This window comes from Lissotriton vulgaris, chromosome 3_1 (genome assembly GCF_964263255.1).
Source record: "Lissotriton vulgaris chromosome 3_1, aLisVul1.2, whole genome shotgun sequence".
NCBI classification, from domain to species: domain Eukaryota; kingdom Metazoa; phylum Chordata; class Amphibia; order Caudata; family Salamandridae; genus Lissotriton; species Lissotriton vulgaris.
In genome coordinates, this window is record NC_141689.1 from 918,033,786 (window position 1) to 918,057,794 (window position 24,009).

The 24,009-nt window shown below is 51.7% G+C and overlaps 1 protein-coding gene across 2 annotated transcripts in view; it reads left to right on the plus strand.

Moving 5' to 3' along the window:
• GDA (guanine deaminase) overlaps window positions 1–24,009 on the plus strand; it is a 763,322-nt gene that overhangs the window by 402,328 nt on the left and 336,985 nt on the right. For both annotated transcript variants that reach the window (XM_086961261.1, XM_086961262.1), the window contains one exon: window positions 6,169–6,256. In XM_086961261.1, the coding sequence (XP_086817387.1) occupies window positions 6,169–6,256 (88 nt within the window). The remainder of the gene's footprint in view (window positions 1–6,168; window positions 6,257–24,009) is intronic.

A 24,009-nucleotide genomic window follows, 5' to 3' on the forward strand; every position in this document is an offset into this window, starting at 1 on the left:
GACGAGGTTACCACATGGTCGCACACTCAGATTTCACTTCAGAGTCCCGCGGGACGGGTGTTTGGGTGAAAAAGACATCTCGATTCATACAACAGTCTACCAAAACGGACAAACATGGCCGCTTCGCAGCGGTGTGTGGGCAGTGGGAGGGCGTGCCCATTAATGTGGTGTCTGTCTATATCCCGCCAGCGCTACACTCATTGGCACTTCCGGACCTAGGAAGATTTCTTCTAGAACTCCCGGACGGGGACCTACTGGTGGGCGGAGACTTCAATGCACTGGCTAATAATGAACAGGATAGATTCCCGATTCGCACACTCTCCACAGGCCCAACAAGATTCGGGGACTTTCTGGAGGCACAGGGACTGGTCGATATATGGCGGCAGCTCCACCCCACAGATCAGCATTATTCTTACTACTCAGCCACGCACGACTGCCTATCCCGTATTGATTATTTCCTTACACTGGGGGGTGGCAGGCTCACAATCAACGACGTGCAGATTAGGCCCCGGGGTATATCGGATCATTCCCCCCTGACTATCACTATGTCATGCACAGCAACAGCGCGCAAGCAAGTCTATCCCATCTACCCTGGTTATCTCAAACTTCCTCCGGTCCGAAAAACCCTGAAAACAACCACTAAACATTACTTTCAAGAAAACGCCGGCACGGTGTCTTCCCCGACAACACTGTGGGAAGCATACAAGACGGTGTTACGAGGACAGGCGATAGCGGCCATTACCAACCATAAACGCACGCAGAAACAGGAACTACTAGCGTTAGAACTGAAGCTGGAACAGGCAAATGCGGCCCATATGGCACTACCATCGGACGACACTCGACACACACTACACCTCTGCCAACAGCAGCATGACGACCTTCTTAGACGACGGACGTTAGAGAATATAGAGGCGACAGCGCATAGGGTTTACGATATAGGCGATAAAGCCAACAAATTGTTGGCCTGGCTGGACAGGAAAAAAGACGGCAGTAGGCACATTCTACAATTGCAGGACCCGGAGGGGACGTGTCACACACGGCCCTCTAAAATCGTTGACCTCTTAGCGAACCACTTTCAGGCAGTCTATACCCCGAGGGCGGTGGTCACGGCCGAGGCGGCAGAATTAGTGCTCCAAGGAGTGGAGGTAGAGACGTTGTCACCAGAGGCAGTGTCTGAATTGGAAGCAGACCTCACGGTGGAAGAGCTCCGAATGGCGATAGGTGCGCTACATACGGGTAAGACACTGGGCCCTAACGGGATACCGATTGAGTGGTTTCAAGCAATGTCGGATACCCTGTGCTTACCGCTGTTAGCTATGTTCGAGGACTGTCGAGAAACTGGGACTCTGCCATTAGACCAGCGCTTAGCGACCTATAGTGGCCATCCCGAAACCGGGCAAGCCTCCCGCGGATTGTACATCGTATCGCCCAATCTCGCTCCTCAATGCAGAGGCGAAGATCTTAGCGAAATTGATTGCAAATAGACGGACCCCGCACCTACAACACCTGATTCACCCAGATCAGTCAGGCTTCATGCCACATAGGAGTACGGCGTTAAATCTCCGCCGGGTGCATGGTGCATTGGCTCGCGCACATTTGCTGAAGGGGCCGGCGGCCATTTTGTCGCTGGATGCCAGAATGGCTTTCGATATGGTAGAGTGGCAATACCTATTCGCAGTCCTAACCCGGATGGGCTTTGGTCCGAAATTTTTATCCTGGATTAGACTCCTATACACGGACCCGGTTGCCCATGTGACGGCCAATGGCAACATCTCTCGGGCGATCCCTCTGGTGCGTGGGACACGTCAGGGCTGTCCCTTATCCCCTCTACTATTTGCGCTGGTATTAGAACCGCTCGCTATTGTTATTAGGGGCACACCGCTGCTGAGGGGTATAACGTGGGGTGACGCCTGGGAGGACAGAGTATCCCTATATGCTGACGATATGTTGGTTTACCTATCTGACCCTGAGTCGAGTGTCCCGATATTATTGGCACTTTGTGATAAGCATGGATTGACCTCCAGATATACAATCAACTGGACAAAGTCAGTCCTTTACGTACTGAAAGGCCCTGTACCAATCCTTCCTGAACAATGCCCTCTGGTGGTGACCGATATCTCCTTTAAATACTTGGGCATACATGTCTCCGGTGACCCGACCGTGTTTTACGATCGGAATTTAGCGCCCCCACTCCTTCGTCTGAAAGCGGATGTCCGTCACTGGACGGCCCTGCCTCTTACGATGCTGGGGCGTGCTGCCTTATTTAAAATGATGGCACTCCCGCGCATCCTCTATGCTTTGGAAAACACCCCAGATGTGATCCCACCCTCTTACTTTTCGTAAAGTCACCGCAATAGTGACCAATCTGTTGTGGGGTGATCAGCCACCGAGGATAGCCCCCGTTAAACTTAACCGCGGGTGGTACGATGGAGGAATAGCATTACCGAATGTACAACTTTATTATTGGGCATCCCAACTCAAAGTAATTAATCAATGGATCCACGCCCCACATGACGACTCGGCATATCTGGCGGATAGGACCCAACTGGGAACGCATAGTTTATTGGTCCCGCTATATAACCCAAGTCTCCTTAAGGGACTGCTCGGCCCAACCAAGCACACAGTTACTTTGTGGTAAAAGGCGCTCACGCGGTTAAAGTGGAAGGGGGTCATTACAAAGCTGACTTCACTTTGGGACACTAAAAAGTTAGGCTGCCTCTGGTCCAGTAAGGGGTTTACCCAATGGGACAATATCGGCATTTCAACGGTGGGAGATCTCTGGACATCTGCAGGGGTACTCCCTTTTTCGCAACTGCAACAACAATACGCACTAGGCCCCACTGAAACTTACAGGTACATCCAGATAAGACACGCATTGCTGGCAGTACTGGAACTAGGGTCCACTGTCCCAGAATCCTCACCCCTAGAAGACCGGCTTCTTACAGACTTTATGCAAACGCGTGCCACCTCACTCACATACCGCAAATTGCTAAACAACCTCCCGGACCCCTTACAGCGTTTGAGAGAGAAATGGGAAAATGAATTGGGAGCTATGGATGAGACAGATTGGAATGCTGCTATGGCGTCGCCAAGGGAGGCGGGGGTCTCGACCCGGTTTAGGCTCATACAGCTAAAAATACTACATAGAGTGTACTACACAAGGACCGCTCTTTATAAAATGCACAGGGCTGAAACCCCATACTGTCTCAGGGGATGTGGGGAGGAAGGTACACTACTGCATACACTGTGGGACTGCCCGTCCATAAGGAGTTACTGGCAACAGATCATGCGAACCATCTCCCAGACCCTCGACACCTCCCTAACACCAGAGCCACGCCTGTGCCTGTTGAATATATGGGAGGGAACTGATTTGAATCTCAGGCAACAGCAATGGGTCACTATCGGGACAATGGTGGCCAAGCGCGACACGGCGCAGAGGTGGGGGATACCGGAGGTGCCTACGTTAGCATTATGGTGTAGGACAATGGACAAATTGATGTTAACTGAACGTACAGTGTATAAAATGAGAGCTAACCCTAAAAAATGGAACAAGGTGTGGGAAGCATGGAATAGATACAGGGGAGATATATGTGAACCACTGCCAGAGGATGAGGACGACGATTCGGAGGATGAGGAGGAACTGGCCGATTGAATCGGGAGGGAAATATGAGGGTGGATGGGGGGGCGTAAAATTATCGGACGGGGATTTCAACTTTGTTCGGTGCTTGGAAAGGGAAGGGTATCTACCTGGGAAATTGGGATCGGCACTTTCCACTGACATTGTTTTCCATTTTGTGACTATATATCAAAGATGAGCCATCGAATTTTGTTCTGTTCACTTTCTAAACAAAACAAAAAACATAAAAAGTAAGATTTTATTTCTTCAATCATTATATCCTTATTGCATTTCGCATCATGTCGAACATTCGCTGCCGGACCGGAAGGTTGTCGGCTGAATAGCTGTGTGACAGTACGAGCCGCTGCATTATTCTGTAACATATACGACTGACAAGATGTACTGATGTTGTTTTGATGGCAATTGTCAATAAAAATCTTACACCAAAAAAAAAAAAAAAAAAGTCTAGCTACGCCACTGCCTCTGCTCTGCAGACAGAACACGACTGAGATGGCGAAAGGTTTCAGGCCTCCCCTGTGGTACTCTAGGTGCCCTCTAGCAGAGATAGCGCCTCTAATACGGGAGATGGGCTGACATCACAGAAACTGAGGCTTAGGTACGGGGGTGGGGGAAATGCAGGGAATACATGTTTTCCCTATTTACGTGAAACATATGACTGCTACTTAAAAGGTGGTCGGTGTGCCACATGTACTTGTGATGTGGGTAACACTGCAGCGCTGTCACGGTACGAGCCAGCCAGCCACGAGGACTTCCACCTGCACCGTGAGCAGCCTTCTAAGTTAATTATTTCTGAATTGTAACACGGACCCTATGCATTTGACTACCCGCTTGTATTTGAAAAGACAGGCTCGCAGAAACTACATTTTACATCACTCTGCCGTTTATGAGGAGTTCAAGGAAACACACTTCCTAGAGCATGTGAGTAGCGGTCTGTCTGTCTGCTACCCTCATCACTCGTCTATGTCCCCTAACACGCTAATGCATACTATAGTAGCACGTGAGTGATTGCTACTTTGTTATGCTTAGAGGAGAGTTTGTGCAGGAGGTGCGCTGCAGTCTGGGCCTTCTTCCCTCGCACAGGTGCAGTTTATGAATCAAGACCATTTAGGGAACAATGCACTTAATCTTCGTTATAGATGCACGACTGCATTTTTATCAACCATGCCCATAATCCCCGTGTGAGAAAATGTAGTTATTTCTATTATTTAGGAATGCATTGCATCACTTATGTAGGCGCTGGAAAATAATGTCCATAGAGAATTTGGGAAATTACACTGACGCTAAAGACGTGCTGGCTCTCTTGAAGTATGGGTGTAAAACATCCAGCTGTGTAGGCAGTTCAAGTCGTGCAATCTTCTGCATTAGCCAGTTTATACATGTTTACAGTATAATGCCACAGTCTCGCCTTTGCACATGGGGGTTAGAAAGCATACGCGGCACAGCCATTCCGCCTCTGATCCGACTCAGGATCTTGCATAACCCACAGGCTACCCACTGCACACAACTGCTCTGCCCTATGTCGGGCTTCCTCACCGTGTTCAGATGCCCTCTGTGGCTGTTGAATGTCCCGATATCCCCGGTCAATGGCTCTGTGGGATTGTCCAGCTGATGACTCGGGACCAGGAAAAAAGACCGTCGGAGCTGGAGTTCTCGCGGATCCATCGTCGCTCCGGCTCTGTCCGCGCTGAACGCCCCCCTCCAGCTACGTCCCGATGAAGCTCCGATGTCCCAGCGTCGTCCCGCCAAACTTGACCTGCAGGGGGGATAAAAGAGAAAATTAAGAAGCCCCGAGCGCGGGGCACGACCCGCATGGGGGATAAAAGAGAAAAACAAGAAGCCCCGAGCGCGGGGCACGACCCGCAGGGGGGATAAAAGAGAAAGACAAGAAGCCCAGAGCGCGGGCCACGACACGGTGTGGGGGAGCGTCCAGGGAACAAGAGGGTCTCCTGGGCGCTCCCTGCTTCTTTATCCGCGAGGGACCGGGTGGGGGGTGGCTACGCCCCCCACCCAGCACTCTCCTGCGGCCCCCCCCCCCCCCCCGACCCGGATGTCCTACAATGCCATCCGGGTCAGGGAGGGCGCCAACCAATCGGTGGTGGGGCGCGCCCGGGAGGACACGCCCCACCACCGAGAGGCACGGAGGAGGGGGCGGTCGCCGCGCCGCCATGCGGGCGGGGGGGGGGCCAAGAGCCCCCCTTTTCAGAATCTCCATCCTGAGATCATGGCGGGCATTCTGCCCTGAGTGCGGATACTGTCCCAGGACTGCGGGGCCTCCACCACAATGGTGAAGGCCCTTTGTGAATCCGGTCCTGAGACTGAAATCTTATGTTGCTGCCTCTTGTCTTTCCATTACAAGATTTTAAATTTTCGGTAACTGATTGCATCAATATTTATAGAATGCACATCGTTTCATGGTATCATTTGTTTCTTTCAAGGCTGACATATGCTGAATATTTGGGCAGAATATTTTACCTACTTTATAACTGACATCCACGAAAACCTCATACTTTGAATTTTTCTCTTTTTTTCAGAGCCGAACACTGAAGAACGGAACTACCACAGCATGCTACTTTGCAACAATCCACACAGACTCTTCCCTGATACTAGCTGACATTGCAAGTAAGATGATGGAGCTCATTTTCAACAACAATGCTGATGATTTGAGCAAACGCTGTATACCTTTGTGAATTGTGCATCTTTGCATTCTCCTAGCTCACTCAGGGCCTCATTTACAAAGAATTGGCGTAGGGAAGCGGCGCAAGTCATTTTGCTGCGCTGCCCTATGCATATTCGAAAGGGCAGGAATACACCGTATTTACGAGATATGGGGCACTCTGGTCCTTTGAGCCAGCGCTCAGTTTGCAGAGGAGAGACAACGCAGACACCTGTGTTGTAGGCATGATTGTTTCTGTGCAGGAAGGTCACAAGAGGCATTTTCCTCATTCTATGTGTGCCTCAAAATGAGGCGCACGTGGAATGAGGAAAAAACAAGGAGAAATGTAAACATTTCTCATCATTTCGCCTGCTCTGGGCAGGCGTACATTTTTGGCAATGCCTCAGGCTTATGTGATGTGGTAAATCTAGGGCAGTGTCAAATTCCACCCACAGCAACGCCCATGGAACGCCTCCAGGGCCAGACTGGGAACCAAAACCGCCTCTGGCAAAGTGCTCCTCCCCCCCGCTTTCCCAGGGGTTTTATGTGTGCCACCGAGCTCTTTCCCAGGGCCGGTTTTCGGACGATTTTGTTACAGGGCCTATTTTGCAGCTATGCTGCTAAAACGGCCCTGTAACAAAAACGGCCCCCAGGGGCCCAAACCTGCCCCCACCCGGGTGATTGCCCGGTGCCTGCTAGGGCCAGTCCGGCCCTGAACGCCTCCCTGATGTAGAATAAGGAAAGCGCTGACCACCACCACCCATAACAGGGTCCTCGTCGGAGCTGGAGCAAGATCACCGCCGAGCAGCTCACCACCTCCCTCCGCCAGAACCTTACCGCCAGCACTACGGACCCCAACGAAGCAGCCAGCAACCTCACACAGTGGATGACCGCCTGCGCCGACGACCTCGCACCTCTAAAGAACCTCCCCAGCAGGCCGAAAAGCAAGAAAGCCCCTTGGTTCACCAACGAACTCCAGAACTCCAAGAAGAACTGCCGCACCCTCGAGAAAGCCTGGTGCCACGACCAGACCTCAGACAACATGACCGCCCTCAAGCACGCCACCCACAAGCACCACCAGCTGATCCGCACCACCAAGAAGACTGCATTCAAATAACGTCTGGACAACAACGCCCATGACAGCAAGGAACTCTTCAGCATCTTCAAAGAGCTCTTCAACCCCAGCGCCGGAAACAACGACATCACACCCTCGCAAGACCTCTGCGACTCACTCGCCTTGTTCTTCCACCGCAAGATTGCCGACATACACAACAGCTTCGACCCACCAACCACGCACCTAACCGCCGAACCAACGCCCCCTACCACCACCCTCTGCAACTGGACCCCGGTCAGCACCGAAGACACCACCCGCACGATGAACACCATCCACTCCGGATCACCAACCGACCCCTGCCCCCACCACGTCTACAACAAGGCCGACGCCATCATCGCACCCCAACTCCGGGACATCATTAACAGCTCCTTCGCATCCGCCACCTTCCCAGAGAGCTGGAAGCACGCCGAGCTCAGCGCCCTCCTGAAGAAACCAACAGCGGACCCCACCGACCTCAAGAACGTCCGCCCCATCTCGCTCCTCCCTTTTCCTGCCAAAGTCATCGAAAAGACCGTCAACAGACAGCTCGCCGCCTTCCTCGAGACTAATGGATCCCTCGACCCCTCGCAGTCCGGCTTCCGAGCCAACCACAGCACCGAGACCGCCCTGATCGCAGCCACCGATGACATCAGATCCCTGCTCGACAACGGGAACACAGCAGCCCTCATCCTCCTGGACCTCTCCACAGCGTTCGACACTGTCTGCCACCGCACCCTAGTACAGCGCCTCAGCAACATCGGAATCCAAGAGAAGGCACTAGAGTGGATCATCGCTGGGATGCTCACGGGTTACTACGCGCTCTACAAAAACCTTAAATAAAAAATCTTGTTCCTCGCCGGAAGAACCCAGAGAGTCCGCCTCCCCCCGTTCACATCCGAGGCCACCAAAGTCATCTGCGGCGTACCACAAGGATCATCACTCAGCCCAACCCTCTTCAACGTCTACATGAGCCCCTTTGCAGTCATCGCACCCCAACACAACCTCAACATCATCTCCTACGCCGACGATACCCAGCTGATCCTCTCCCTCACCAACGACCCCGCCACCGCCAGAACCAGCCTACACGAAGGAATGAAAGACGTCGCAGAGTGGATGAAGAACAGCCGCCTGAAACTGAACTCAGACAAGACGGAAGTCCTCATCCTGGGATCATCGCCCTCCGCCTGGGACGACTCCTGGTGGCCTCCTGCCCTGGGCACCACTCCCAAGCCAACGGACCACGCACGCAACCTGGGCTTCATCCTGGACTCCTCCCTCTCGATGACCAGACAAGTCAACTCCGTCTCCTCATCGTGCTTCAACACCCTGCGTATGCTCCGTAAGATCTTCCGCTGGATCCCCACCGAGACCAGGAAGACCGTCACCCACGCACTCGTCACCAGCCGACTGGACTACGGGAACACCCTCTACGCCGGAACCACAGCCAAACTGCAGAAAAGACTCCAACGCATCCAGAACGCCTCCGCACGACTCGTCCTGGACATCCCCCGACACAGCCACATCTCCAGCCAACTGAGAGACCTACACTGGCTCCCCGTCAGCAAGAGAGTCACGTTCAGGCTCCTCACCCATGCACACAAGGCTCTCCACGACCAGGGCCCCAAGAACCTCAACGACCGCCTGACCTTCTACACGCCCACCCGCCAGCTACGATCGACCAGCCTGGCCCTCGCCGCCGTACCACGCATCCACAGAGCCACCGCGGGAGGAAGATCCTTCTCCTACCTGGCAGCCAATTTTTTTTTTTTTTTAAACCTTTATTTGGAGATAAGCTAGAGACAGCAGTGGTTCAATCACAATACATACAAATGTATAAGGACAGTGCAATATGGCAGTATAATCAAAATGTCCAGGGTACATGTCAATACACAGTACAGTGCATACAGTAATGGAGAAGACATATAGCAACCTCAACCGTGCATCATGGAGCACATCCGAACAGAGCAGCAGACGATGGTAGGGGTATACACCTTTAGCGCACAGTACTTGTGGTAGGGAGAGAAGCATCGTTCCATTGGACGAACCGACACCCAAGCATCAGGTGGTCAGAAGAGGCACCCCTCCAGATCACCATCGAGAAGACAGGCGCTGGCCCGACACCCCGTACCAAGGAGTATCACAGAAGGGCATACAAATTCAGCACTGTGACAGAAGAAGGAGATAACCCCCACCCCCACCAAGTCAAAAGATCTGGCAGGTGTCAGTTCAACACATCGAGCCCCATGCCGGCGTCAACCAACCCCAACCCGGTCCTCACTTTCAGAATCAGAGTCCTGCACTGCCCTAGTGAGGAGGTACACCTGCAACGGGCTCCAAAAATCCTTAGGCCTACATCTCACGGGCATCAGCTCCGCATAAATGTTGTATTGGTCCTGACAATAAGTGAGATCACGTAGCCAGTCCTTGAACTGTGGCACCCTGCCACGCCTCCAACAACAAGCCACTCTACGTTTAGCCAACAATAAGGCCACATCAGCAAATCTACGGTGGAGGGCAGGTACCTCCTTGGTATACCCCAACAGGAGGACTAAGGGGTCGAACAACACTCCATCCTCGGTCATAATCTGAAGAGCAGCATGGACCTGCACCCAGTACTCCAAAACGTCCGCACAGTCCCACGCCAGATGCAGGAAGTCGGCACCCTCAGCCCGGCACCTAGTACATCTATCGTCCTCCGACAATCGAAACCGAAGTTTCCTGGCTGGGGTATAATAAAACCTCTGGACGAATTTGTAGTGTATAATTTTCAGACGGCAACTGGAGGAGACATTAGCAGTAACACCACAGCAGTACTTCCACTGTTCGTCAGAGATAGTTATGCCCAGCTCAGCGTCCCATTGCTCCCGCACCCGACTTGCCGGGACAGCACGTTGCCGTCGAATGGCCCCATATAGCTTCGAAACCAAATGACGTCCATCGGAGACCAATACTACGTGGAGTGGTAGGGTTACCTCCGGTTCCTTAGGGAAATCCGGCAGTAAGGTACGCAGGCCCTGTCTCAGGCGGACATAATAAAACAACTCCAAAGGGGAACAGACGGCATCCCCAAAAAACTGATCCCGGGTACGGAAAGTGCCCTCGTGAAAAAGGCTTCCCCATATAAGGATCCCAAGCCGCTTGCAAAGACGCTGAAACCCCGTCTCCTGTAATAGAGACAAAGCAGGATGATATGCTAGGGGTAGTGCAGGCAAGTAGAGAAACGAAACACCCAGTAATCGCGCCACTCGTCTCCAAGCATCTACTGTGCACGTCACCGTAGTTTGGGGGGTGTCCACGTCGTTCACATTGCCCAGTACCATACCCTCCAGCGGAAGAGGGTGGGCGACCCAGTGTTCAGCCGCAACTTGTGGCATAAACGGTGTGGGACGCATCCAATGGTAAGCATAGTGCGTCTGAGCGCTTAGATAGTAAAGTTCAAAATCAGGGACATCAAAACCCCCATCGACATAGGGTGACGTTAAGGTAGCCCACGCCACTCGCGGTTGTTTGCCCCCCCCAGAACAATCGAATGAGCTCCGAGCGAAGTTGACGAAAAAAGTAAGCTCCAGGGTGATACGGAATATTTTGAAAAAGATACAGAAAACGGGGCAAGACCACCATCTTGATAAGGGACGCCCTACCAGCCATGGACAAAGGCAGTGATATCCACCTCGTGATGTCATCCGCCAGCTTAGTAATAGCCACGCCATAATTAAGCCTAACAGTCTCTTCTCTGTTCAATGAGACCATAATACCGAGGTACCGCAGCTCCGAGTCGCACCACTCCAAAGGGAAATCCAAAGGAAATCGATGAACCGCCGCAGTGAGCAGGAAGAATTGGGACTTCTGCCAGTTGATATGTATCCCGGAGACACCCCCAAAAGCAACCAGCTCACGCAACAGCGCATTAAGATTCGTCTGTGGATCTTTCACATAAAGGGTGACATCATCCGCATATAAAGAGATTCCGACTTGGCGTTGGAAACAATTGAACGCACTCTGTTGGTGCCGTTGGCGGATCCGGCAGGCTAGGGGCTCTATGGCAATGGCAAATAGGAGGGGCGAAAGGGGGCATCCCTGCCTGGTCCCCCTAGTAAGAGGAAACTGGGGGGAAGGCACGCCGTTCACCACCACTCTCGCCACCGGGGCAGTATACAGTAGTTTGACCCAAGATATAAAGATCCGGGGAAATCCCATCCTGCATAACACATCAATAAGGTAACCCCACTCCACTGAATCAATCGCCTTAGTGGCGTCTAGAAAAACGGCGGCTACCAGGCACAAACCCGGACTGATCCGGCAAAACAATAACAGGCATGAGCTCAGACAGCCGAACCGCCAATACTTTCGCCAGTATCTTGACATCACAATTAAGTAATGAAAGGGGTCTGTAAGAACCCACGTCTTGGGGGTCTTTACCCGGTTTGAGTAACGAGGTAATAGCAACTTCCCTCATAGAACACGGCAGCCGTCCCTCCTCAAGGGACTCCTCAAAAACCTTGCGAAGAACAGGAGCCATAATATCCACGTAACATTTATAGAATTCAGCAGGAAGGCCGTCCAACCCAGTGGCCTTCCCGTTGTTCAGGGACATGATGGCATCCCTGATCTCCTCCACCTCAAGAGGTCTGCCCAAGAACGCCCTATGATCGTCCGACAGCCAGCAGAGCGCCAAATCATCCAGGAATCCGCCATATCGTACCTCCCCCGACTGCTGTGTTGTGTACAATTGAGTGTAATGATGAATAAATGTCTGCTGAATCTCCTCCGTGTCTCTACAGTGAGTGCCATCTGGCAAGACCAGCTCCAACACGTCTGAACTATACCTTTGATGCCTAGTAAGTGCAGCAAGTACCTTCCCAGGTCTCTCCCCCTCACAGTATCTCCTCGCCGTCCAATACTTCCCCCTATGCTTAGCCTCCCTGGCAGCCTCCTCCTCATACTCTGAGAGCTTACTCCGAAACTGGCCCAAGAGGTCGGGATCAGACCCAGCCTGCAGTCTGCGCTCCAAGTGTCGTAAATCAGTCTCTAAGCCCTCGAGAGTCCGAACAATAGATTTAAGCATTCCACAACTCTTGGAGATAGTGACACCCCGGATCGTAACCTTAAATGCCTCCCATATCACCTCCACACTGTCAACAGATCCCTTGTTCCTTGGGAAGAAAGCTTCCACCTCCTCGCCAAGTTCCTCCTTAAAAACAGGGTCCAGTAGGGCAGAAGGAAAGAGTCTCCAGGGTGGGCGCGGCCTGTGCAGCCCGGGGACAGAAAGCACAACTTTAACCGGGCAATGATCAGAGTATGTCCTAGCCAGGTGCACCGCCTCCCGCAGCCCTGCTACCAGCCCTCTGGAAAGGAAGACATAGTCCAGCCTCGCCCATGAGCGTGCGTGTGAAGTATAATGTGTGCCCTCTCTAGTAGTTGGATGAGCATATCTCCAGCTGTCGATCAACCCAGCTTCCTCCACAATACCCCGCAACACATCCCTAGCTTGTACATTGTACTGAGGGCTACCCTCCGATCTATCCTCCAGAGCCTGAATCGCAAGATTGAAATCCCCCCCCATACAATATGTGAGGCCTCTACAGCAAGTACGTGGCCCCATAGGGTAAGGAAAAAAGCAGGCGTATCAATGTTAGGTGCATAGCAGTTGACAAAGAGCACAGTGATCTGCCCAAGCCGCCCCCACAACAACACATAGAGCCCCTCAGGATCCACCATTGACCCCAATTCTTGAAAGGCGAGCGATTTCTTAACAAGGATAACAGTTCCACGTGCATATGAGGAGTACGATGCAAATGTCCTAACCGTAGCCCACCTCCCGCCAAACATAGGAGCGGGCATACGCCGCAGATGTGTCTCCTGCAGGAGAGCCACTTGTATTGCATGCCTATCCAGATACTGTAATACACTTCGACATTTCCTGGCATCATTAAGTCCCCGGACATTCCAAGACAAGATTGATATCTTATCCACAGTATCAGTCGACATCAGCCATGATCAAGGTGCCCTAGGGCACTCAAAAATAGTGCATTGTCCCAGACTCCCAGTGCAAGACAGTGAAATGCCACCATCGCACACCACAACCGCACCAACACTCGCACTCCACAGGCATCCCAGCCATCTCCAAACCAAAAAACCAGAGACCCCCCTTCCAGTCCCAAACAACACCATCCGTGCAACAGGCACGCGGGCAGTACAAAGTGCAACGTGCAACACACACACCCCGTCCTCTCCACAACACCCACTTGCGTCCCCGACGCAGCCCGCCCTCGCCCATCCTCCACACTGCAACAGCGGCCATGACACGCAGTCAAAACGAGCACGTGTGCACACTCCACAGAACTATACAGGCCCGACATGCCAGAGGGCAAAACAGTGCAGCGACAATGTTCCAATAGCAGGGCAAGCACACAGCAGGAGCAAAGATCACCACAATCACAAGGACCAGGCCAAACATGTGCCGCTAACTTTGCCCCCCCCCTCCCCACCCACCTGATGAAACCCCAACTATCAGGACCCCCAGTCACCCACCCCCCTCCCCCCACAAACATCCGTCCAGCCAACAAACAAACTAAGTAATAGTGGGGCATACCCAGTGGGGTACCCACTAGAGGTGCACATCACCACTCCCACACACCACGCCATACTCCGACCCAACGGGCTCACACACGGCCCAGGCGCAGTGCGGGGGTGGGTGCCCGGAGCACAGCAAAGTCGTCAACCATCTTCCCTTACCGACCCCCAGTAGCTGCACCCAAGAACACACCGGTAACCATCGTGTCCATCTCCCCACAGTACAAGGCAGGGAGAGCTGAGGCTCCAGGAGCAGTTATGTGAATGGTCGCGCATAACGCGCGCCAAAGCCGCCTCGCCGAAGAAAAACCCACATTCAAGCGTCCTCCTCCTCTCCCGCTGATCGGTTGCCTTCATGTTCCCGCTCATCCTGCCGGTCCGCCGCAGAGCGTTCCCTCCGGAGGCGCTTCACAAAGTCCTCTGCATGCTGCGGGTTTGTGAAAAAATGCTGCTTTGCCTGATGGGTCACCCTCAACTTAGCAGGATAAAGCAAAGCGTAGTCCACTTGAAGATCACAAAGTTTTTTCTTGACCGCTAGGAATTTACGACGTTGGTCTTGCACCATCGGCGTGAAATCAGGATAAATGGTGAAGTTAACCCCCTCGAAGGAAAGGGTGCGATTAGTGCGAGCCGCTTGGAGGGCTGCGTCCCGGTCACGATAGTTCAGGAGCCGTGCAATTATAGGGCGCGGCGCCGATCCCGTGGCCGGCCTCGGCCCAAGGGAACGGTGCGCTCGTTCCACAATGAACTGCGCAGAGAAGGCCTCCGCACCAATGGCACCAACAAGGAGCCTCTCCATGTACGTCTCCATTTTCCCCACATTCGTCGTCTCCGGCACACCTACTACGCGTATGTTGTTGCGCCGGCTCCTCGCCTCCAACTCCTCATTCTTAGCGGCGATCACCCGCAGGATATTGTCCATTCTCGCCAACTGGGTGGTATGTGTGGCGGCAGTATCGTCATGATCAGAGATGCGCTGCTCCGCCGATGTCAGGCGTTCCTCATGCACATCTAGTTTCTGCACCATTGCATCCATGCGCGACGATAGCTTGTCCACTTTATCCACAATAGTGGCAAATCCCTGCCGCATCTCCTGCAACATCTGCTGAAAGTCCAGGGCATGCGGCTGTGGCCCCGCATCGGCAACGGGAGGGGGGGGAGACCGCGAGCTCCCGGCCTCCTGCACTAGGCGCGTACCCCTCCTGGCCGCCACCGAATCAAAAGACAATTTGGGCTGCTTATTGTCCGGTTTCCCCATGATAATCCGCTCCCAGCGTGGGTCAGCTCACAGATCGACAACAATCACGTCGCAGGCAGCTTCCCAGCGAGCTCCAAAGCACCACAGTCGGGGGCACGAGCAGGCACGAACACCCCGCCACTCCCTTCGGAATAATGGCCGCCGCTCACCTCGGGCCAAAGGCGCGATCCCCTCGCACTACACCGTCAGGACCCGGCGTGTCTCCTACACCACAGTTCCAGACTAGCGTTCAATGGCAATCGTCACAATCTCCCGTTACAAAGGAGTGCTCGGCAGCGTGCCCAGTCGCCAACCGGACCCAGAGGGGGGAGGGGGGCCTGGGCCTCCACCCCACGTGCGAGGCCTCGGACTGAAGTAGATAGGGACGCCGGGCTATGGAGCACCCAACTTCCAGAACGCCAGTCGGGGAAAACTTTGAGTCCTCGTAACTTCAGTCAGCAGGCACCGATCGTCACAGGAGTTGGACCAAGTGTGGTCAGCAGCTACCCCAGCAAGAATCCGGGGTCAGATCAGAGAATAGTGATGGCCAGCAGGATCAATACACGGATAGAAGCTCCGGGCGGCAGGAGCCTCACAGCAGTGCGGCCATTCTGCAGTGCGCCCTCTAGCGCCCCCCTACCTGGCAGCCAATACCTGGAACTCCCTCCCCATCCACTTTCGAATGACCCAGGACCATCTTTCCTTCAGGCAGCAACTCAAGACCTGGCTGTTCGTGCAGTAACATACCCCTCTCCCCCAGCGCCTTGAGACCCTTTCGGGTGAGTAGCGCGCTATACAAATGTCTTGATTGATTGATTGATTGACTCCATGTCTCTAAGGCCATGCAAAGTCACGCAGGTTGGCTTTGCCTCACCTCAGATATGATTGAGAAGCCCGCGCCACCGGATCATCATTAAAAATGACCCTCGAGCAGCACATGCCTCTTGGAAATGAGGGACACAGTGTACAGCTTTGATACGAACCTGGTAGGCATAAAAGACAAGCATCAACATGCTTCTTCAGAATGAGACTACAGTGATGAGAAAGTCCTTTGCTTGTGTCATGACTCGCTGCACTTCTTACCCTTTTAGCAAAACTTAATTGGTTCTCAGGGACTTTCGTGTACCCAGATGCTCACATGCAAATTTACAAATTCGAAAAGATTATATTTCTCCTCATCGGGGCATGTATTTGAGGGCAAAAGGCCTCGGAAGCTGCTTTGTGACGTTGTGAAGCACAACCACATCTTTTTCAGACTCAGTGTATACAAGCCATAGAGCAGTCGACCCTGAGTCCTTGTGTGGCCAGGGATTCTGCTAAAATCACGAAGATGGCCCCTTAAGTCTCGGACCTGGCACTTCACCACTGATTAACATTTGTTTATAGACCAGCTCCTTAAAGCCATTACAATATAGAACTTCCCTTTCTACAATATGTAAAAAGCTATTTGTCATGGGTTCGGGTAAGTGAGCATCCTCAAATAATATATTGATACAACCGTCATCCTGTAAGTATAAATTTGAAAAAGGTTTGCAATTTTAATTAGTATAAAACTGTGCAAGATTAGCAGCAAACAGTCGTCATTAATTAATGTATCAAAAGACACACTTCTAACATCAAATATAACAAAATCTAAGTAGGAGGCGATTCAGACAATTTCTCGCAGGTTGCATCCATACATTTTGTATTTTCACATAGGACTTGAAGGATCTCACAAGTCACAACATAAGCTAAGTCTGACAGTATCTTTGCATGTTCTTGTAACACAATTTCTGGTGCAGCAAAAGCCTAAGCTTGTCAGCTGGAAGCAAGCAAGAGCATATTAGCAGGTGTTGCGTTGATTCAGATCTATCAGGCAATATTATTTCCAAATGATGACCATTTTCCTCTAAATTCCCCAATGGGCCGCAAAAATGATGTCTAATTACTTTATGCCTAATACTTTTTTTAAGTGCCGCACACCTATAATACTGTTTGCCAGTGGTGAAATAGGAATCAGTTACATATTGTCTGTGTTTCTTTAACTCAAAGTGGGTTCAATCCCTGACTTTCGGTATCAAGTTTAATCTGCTTTTTAACAGGCTGTGTGAATTCTCATTATAAGTTAAGTCATACTTTGCCCTCGGAATAAATCACATGTTTTTCAAAGACTCTTCATGGACACATTTACTTCAAGTGTTTGCCTCATCAAATCCAATTCCGATCTTACATGCACTTTAGTTGTAGGGTTGTAGGGGCTATATTAAATCCAGTGTAATAGATCTAGAGGCCTCCAAATCTAATCCAAGTAGGAAAATTGCCCATAACAGAGTGCAGGCATTCATTTTACTTAAAATATATCCAAAATTGGACCAGCAGAGGAGCTATCCAGCTTTCTATACAATCGGCTAGAGACAAAAATTAAGTAGCAATTTTTTTCTTGTTTTTTGTAACTTGTTTTCATTAAACACTGCATCAATGACATTCGCAATGACATTCGTCTTGCACGTACATTTACATCTCGACAGTTGTTTTTGTTACAATGAGTTAATTCTTCGCCCTCGCTGCACGTGAGCCGAAGTACATTTATGAAACAGTGCATTTTGGATTGAATAATGATCTTAATCATGAAAAACAATAAAACAAGAACGACAATCAAAAAATAAATACTTCCTTCTCTACACACCGCTCCCCCTACCCTTCCTCCCCCCTGGCAGCAGCAGATTTTTTTTTAACTCCGTTAAATAGGATCCAGGAGAGCCCAGGTTATCAATCCATGCTCCCCGGATACCATTTATTTTCCATTTTTTGTCCTGTGCCAAAAAGCATACAGCCTGATTCATGAAGCTAAATTGCGCTCGCAATAGCTGCGAAAATGCTATCAGGAGCACAATTTCCCTAACCGGTATTCACCACGAAAATAGCGAATTCGCTAACACAGAATTGCGAAATCGCGAAAAGATTCGCAGAATCCCGGCAGTAGACCATTTGCGAATCGGAATAGCGAGAAATCACGGATTCTGCGAAAAAAATAGCGAAATCGCAATATCCTCGCAATCGGGATTCATGAAAAATCGCAATTAGCAAAAAACCGCAAAATCGCAGTTTGCGAGGCGCAATTTAAGGACAACCCAAAGCAGGTGGTAACCATCAAACCCATAGTAAAAAAAAAAATTGAAAAACTGTTGGCCAATCAGCAACTGGTGCTGGCCTGACCAAACACACTTAAGGAGAAGCAGCAGCAGCATAAGGAGTGTCACAATGCCAGGAATGTACATTGTGGTCAGGCGGCGAAGGCTACAGCGAGCAGCACGGAGGAGACACAGAATCCAGGCCAGGATATTCCGCCAGCGGGTCACCCTGCTGGGCCAAACCAGAGAGCAAATATACGCAAAGTACCGCCTGAATGGGGCAATGATCATCAAGCTAATTCAGGACCTTGACCCCCTGATGCAGCACCCAACAAGGCTGACTAATGCCGTGCCAACACATGTCCAGGTATTGTGTAGCCTGCACCTCCTGGCCTCCGGGAGCTTCCAGGGGATAGTTGAGGCTGCTGGGGGGGATATCCCAGCCCACCATGTCCCGCTGCCTAGGGAGTTTCCTTGACGCAATGCTGACCCAGCTACACCACCACATCAAATTTCCAACAAGCCAACAGGATTTGGATGAGACCAAGCATCAATTCTACAATGTCGCCCATTTCCCACACGTGATAGGATGCATTGACTGTACCCACATCGACATCTGCCCACCAGCTGCAACGGAGTACATGTACCGCAATCGCAAGTCCTACCACTCCCTCAAAATCCAGATGGTCTGCAATGCTAAGACATACATCACGGACATAGTGGCACAGTACCCGGGGAGTACACATGACTCATTCATATTCCGGCACAGCGGCCTCCACACACGACTGGCCAGGGGAGATTTCGGGGAAGGACACCTACTTGGTAAGTACACTTGGCCCACAATGTCACACTGCGATGAAGTAGCTGGACTGCACAGGCACTCACCCTCTGCTTCTCTCATTCAGGTGACAGTGGCTATGCCCTGCGTGAATACCTCCTCACCCCATACCTCAACCCTGCTACACCACAGCAACGGCGTTACAACGTATCACACATACGCTCAAGGAATTGCATTGAGAGGACTTTTGGGCTACTGAAGAGCAGATTCTGCATACTTCACAAGACAGGTGGGGCCATGTACTACAGTCCTGATGTGTGCTGCCGCATTGTGGCTGTGTGTGCAATACTACACAACATTGCTACCAAGCGCCGGATACCTGTAGACATCTCTGGCAGTGAATCGGAAGGGGACGACCGGCCACCTGCACATGTGTGCCATGCACGCGGGGAGAACCCAGCTGAAGGCCACAGACGCCGCAACCACATCACAATGAACAGTTTCTAGTGCACCCTCACCCAATAAATCACAATTCCATGCAAATTGAAATAATGACAGAACGCCAATGTGTGATGCTATAATAAATATTATTGTTTGATTCACAATAATAGTGCAAGTTGACATCCTTCCTATGCAATCAGTATTGCCCCATACTGCTGCGTCTAAAACACAGGGCAGGCTTATAGTGTCAGCCTGTGACTGTAAAAGTACATGTTAGTCAGGTGCGCCTCTGGCGCAAAGCACCCAAGCGCCTCTCCGGCTCCTCCTCTGCCACCGCACGTGACCCTGCAGTGGGCCTGGTGCTACGTCTTAACACCGCTACCTGTGAGGCAGACTGGCTGCTCACACTTGAGGTGCCCTCGCTGGCATTGTCCCCCCCGACATTGCCAGGTAGAGCGGGATGAAGTGCCATAACGGCAGTGGTGAGGTGCTCTAATACTCTGGCCACATCCTCGCAGCATTGAATTAGCTGCTGCTGCTGCGCCAGGGACCGTCGCAATAGCTGCGACGTGGCATTCCCGATCAAGTAGTTCGATCGAGTGTAAGCGGACAGCCGCGTCTTTAGCTGCAGGTGGCGGCGGCGGGCGATGTTGCGCTGGGATATCAGAGCAGCTGTGTTGGCCTCCATGACTGCCGTCATGCGGTCCATCCTCTCCCCCACACCTGCCACATTGCGGCCAATATTATACAGCTGCATCTGTATGGCCCCTTGCCGGCGTGCCTGCAGTTGGTGAATGCGTAGCATTCTACGCTCTATACTCATGCTCGGCAAGCGCACTTCCATCCCCCTCCTGGCGCTGGGTGCATTGTTCTGCAGGCGAGCCCTGCCACGCCTGCTCTGCTGGCTGGCCACAGTGGGTGGCCGCTGTGTCACCGCTGTCGCTGGACCAGATGTGGATGCTCCAGCTGCTGGTGGAGTTGAGCTAGGCGTAGATGGTGCGCCAGACGGTGGAGGCACAGATGTTGTGGGCCTGGATGCAGGGGTAGATGGTGCGCCAGACGGGGGAGGCACAGATGTTGTGGGCCTGGCTGCAGGGGTAGGTGCTGCGCCAGACGGTGGAGGCACAGATGTTGTTGGCCTGGCTGCAGGGGTAGGTGCTGCGCCTGTTGGTGCAGGCTGTGTTGGTAACGACACCTCCTCGGCATCCAGTGGTTGCTCATCGATGAGCAACCTGTCACTGTCGCTGCTGTCTGCGCCACCTGTAAGGGGAAGTGGACGTTCATTAGTTGCATGTATCTGTCACACGTGCAGTTGCTACATGCATGCTGGATGACATTCCCTGACTGGCTGTGGCATTGCGTACTTTGGAACCTGTCTGGCTGCATTGGGGTACTTGTACATTGTGCCCACACTACATGTCCCACAATGCTTTAGGGCATTACCTAATGTGCACCGATGGCATGACTTTGGAATTATGGGAGGCTATAGGGTCATGGCCATTCATAGGGGACAGGGTCGCAGTCGCATGCCACTTACCTTGGCTCTCTTGGGTGGGGCGGGATGAGTCCAATCTGGTGACTCCAATGCACGACTCGGGCTCCAACGTGTCCTCGACGCGCTCCTCCATGGGGGTGTTTGGAGGGACTGTAGGTCCTCCCCCTCCAGTGGCCAGGGACTCTCCCAGCCTCTCAGCAACCTTCTCCTTGGCACGACCTCGGAGGTCGTACTACCTCTTCTTTAGTTCTTCAAGTGACCTGTCTGCCACGCCCACGGAGTTCACTGTGGCCGCTATCCCGACCCAGATTCTCCGCTTCTCCTGCTCAGGCACCCTCCTTGACTCTCTCCCAAACAGTTTAGAGTGGTTCTCCACCACCCCTTCGATGAGGTGCTCCAACTCCTGTTCGGAGAACTTCAGTTTTCTCTTGCGCCCGGTGTTGCTGGGCCCAGGTACAGCCTCCTCTGCCATTGCTGCAGTGAGATTGGGTGTGGTATTCCAAGTTTGCAGGTGTCCTTGCAGGAGCTGACTCAGTTGCTGCCTCGAGGTCTGCCTCACTGTGGTGAATGGGGGTGGGAACTGGCTGCTTCCTGGTTGTGATGTCATCACTGTGCTCGAAATGCGACTTCCCGTTCTCGCGATTTTGCGATCTCGCATATTGCGATCTCGCAATTAGCGATATCGCTATTTGCGATATCGCAAATCCTACACGGATGTTGCCGAAAATAGCGATTATTCTGCGATTTTTCGATAATCGCAAACGCTTTTTGCGGCCGTGTGCGAATCGCATTTTTTTCTCGCAAAAATTCATGAATACCGATCTGCGATTTCTAAATTGCGATTCGCAGTTAATCGCAATTTGAAAATCGCAGATTCCGGTTTTCATGAATCAGGCTGATAGTTCTCTTTGTTGTACCTGTCTAACTTATGCAGAATACTAATCACGCCAATACGGGCCTGGTCAAAATGACTACATCATCAGCATAGTACAGGGCTAATGCCACACCAACGATCTGCTGTGTAGAGGACACAAGTTCACGTGCCCATATTTAGCCCTGCTTCAGTGCCGTATTACAATGAGATGTAGGGTCCCTGTCTAAGCTTAACCTACATTCACGTTCCTCCACAGAGTTAACGGTCTTCCCTATAGCAGGCTTAAGGCAAAGAAGTATTGTCAGCTTTGTCCACAGCTGCCTCTGATCCACTTGATCAAAGACGACACTATAACCAACAAAGCAGGAGAAGAGGTTCACCCTCGGGGTGTGCATCACCTTTTGACCAAAATTGACATTGCCTGATATTTGGTGCTGTGTGTTGTCCTGCAGTTGGCTGACAACGAAGCAGGCTACCATGGGCTCTATAGACGAAGATGGAACAACTGCATTTGACTTTGCTTTGCCACTTGCTGCTCTTCTTACTGCCATTACTGAGGGACCATCTCCCAGGACCCTGTATGAGCCCAGGAGGAGGGGGTCAGCAACACTCAAGCGCTCTTAAGCACGACAGGACACAGGGGCGTAGGAAGTCTACTGGGCCAAGACCAGGCCTGTCTGCACCCGTCAGAAACTGGGGGAGGATGAGATCTTATTCCATCCAGGTTTGAACTTTTGCAAAATTTATTGATTTCACTGATTTCTGTAATTACCATCAGCATTGCTATTATGGCCTGGAGAAAGTCTACATCCATAAAGGCTAACCTTTTACCAGGTGTATAGTGTCCTATTTTACCAATGCTATGGGGGGCAATAGAGCAGGAAATCAGCACAGTTGAGGAACGGTTAAGTTCTGTCTTGAATCCTGCATCTAGGAATGGCCCTAGTAATGAGGCAACCTCCGCCAGTCTGACAATTCACAAGCTCAGATCCCCGCACGATTGCCTAGCCAAAAGGGAAAAAAACTCATGTGTAGCGGGTGGTTATGAAGAAATATCACCCTCATATACGGGGTCTGGCGGTCTAACAGCATCAGACTGACATTACTTTTCACCCCGGCAAAAAAAAAACACCCTCAACGCAGGAAAGGTAAATCTGCCCAGGACACCCATCTAGTGCAGGAGGGGACCGCTTTGTCTGTAGTAGAAAACCCACATCCAGCATTGGAACTGACTAATAAACTGGTAAACTTGGAAAGTAAAGTATCAGTTTTTATTGATGAAGTCCTCAATAGGTTGGACTCACTTGTGGCCCTTATCAGGGGTCTCAGCTCATGTGGATTATCCTCAAGAACAGCGACAAAGGCTGTTGGGATGACTACATGTGAGAACTGGGGGACAGCCAAAGGTAACAGGGAAGCCCCAATTCATTTTAGACAGCCACCAAGAGTCCAACCAGTAACCTGTTCCAAGCGCTTATCCCGTCCATCTCTGGGAAATCAAGGAGCATTGGGGGAGCTGGCTCTGTTACAGAGCGACTCCATTTTTCGAGTCATTGGGGTGCTGAGGGGCAAAGCCACCTGCAGGAAATTGGAAAGAAGATGGCACATCTCAAATTCTCTCCATGATCGAACCTCCTACAAATCAGCCTTCAATTCCTACCAAAAGAAACTCAGAGCTGCAAGGAAACTACACCTCATTAACAGAATGGACAACGCAGGCAACTCTTCTAAAGAACTATTCAAAGTTCTGAATGAGATAATGAAGCCCACTGCCTGCACCTCACCAGTACAGGCCTCCCAGGAGCTCTGCAGTACACTAGCAGACCACTTTGAAGAAAGAATCCCTGCTATATACAAGAATCTTACCCTCTGTCCTCCCCTTCCTCTCTCTGCCGATCCCCCGCTGTCATTACCCCAACCCCTCACCTCCCATGTGCCCTGGAATACTTTGAACCCATCACCTCAGAACTTGTGCTGAAAACTATGAGCAGAAATAAATCAGGATCTCTTTCAAACCTTGCTCCTCCTCATATAACGATGTCCCTAGCTAACACCTTGCTTCCAGATATTGCAGAATTGTTCCGTCTTTCTTTGACTGTACCTCAGGCCTGGATAACT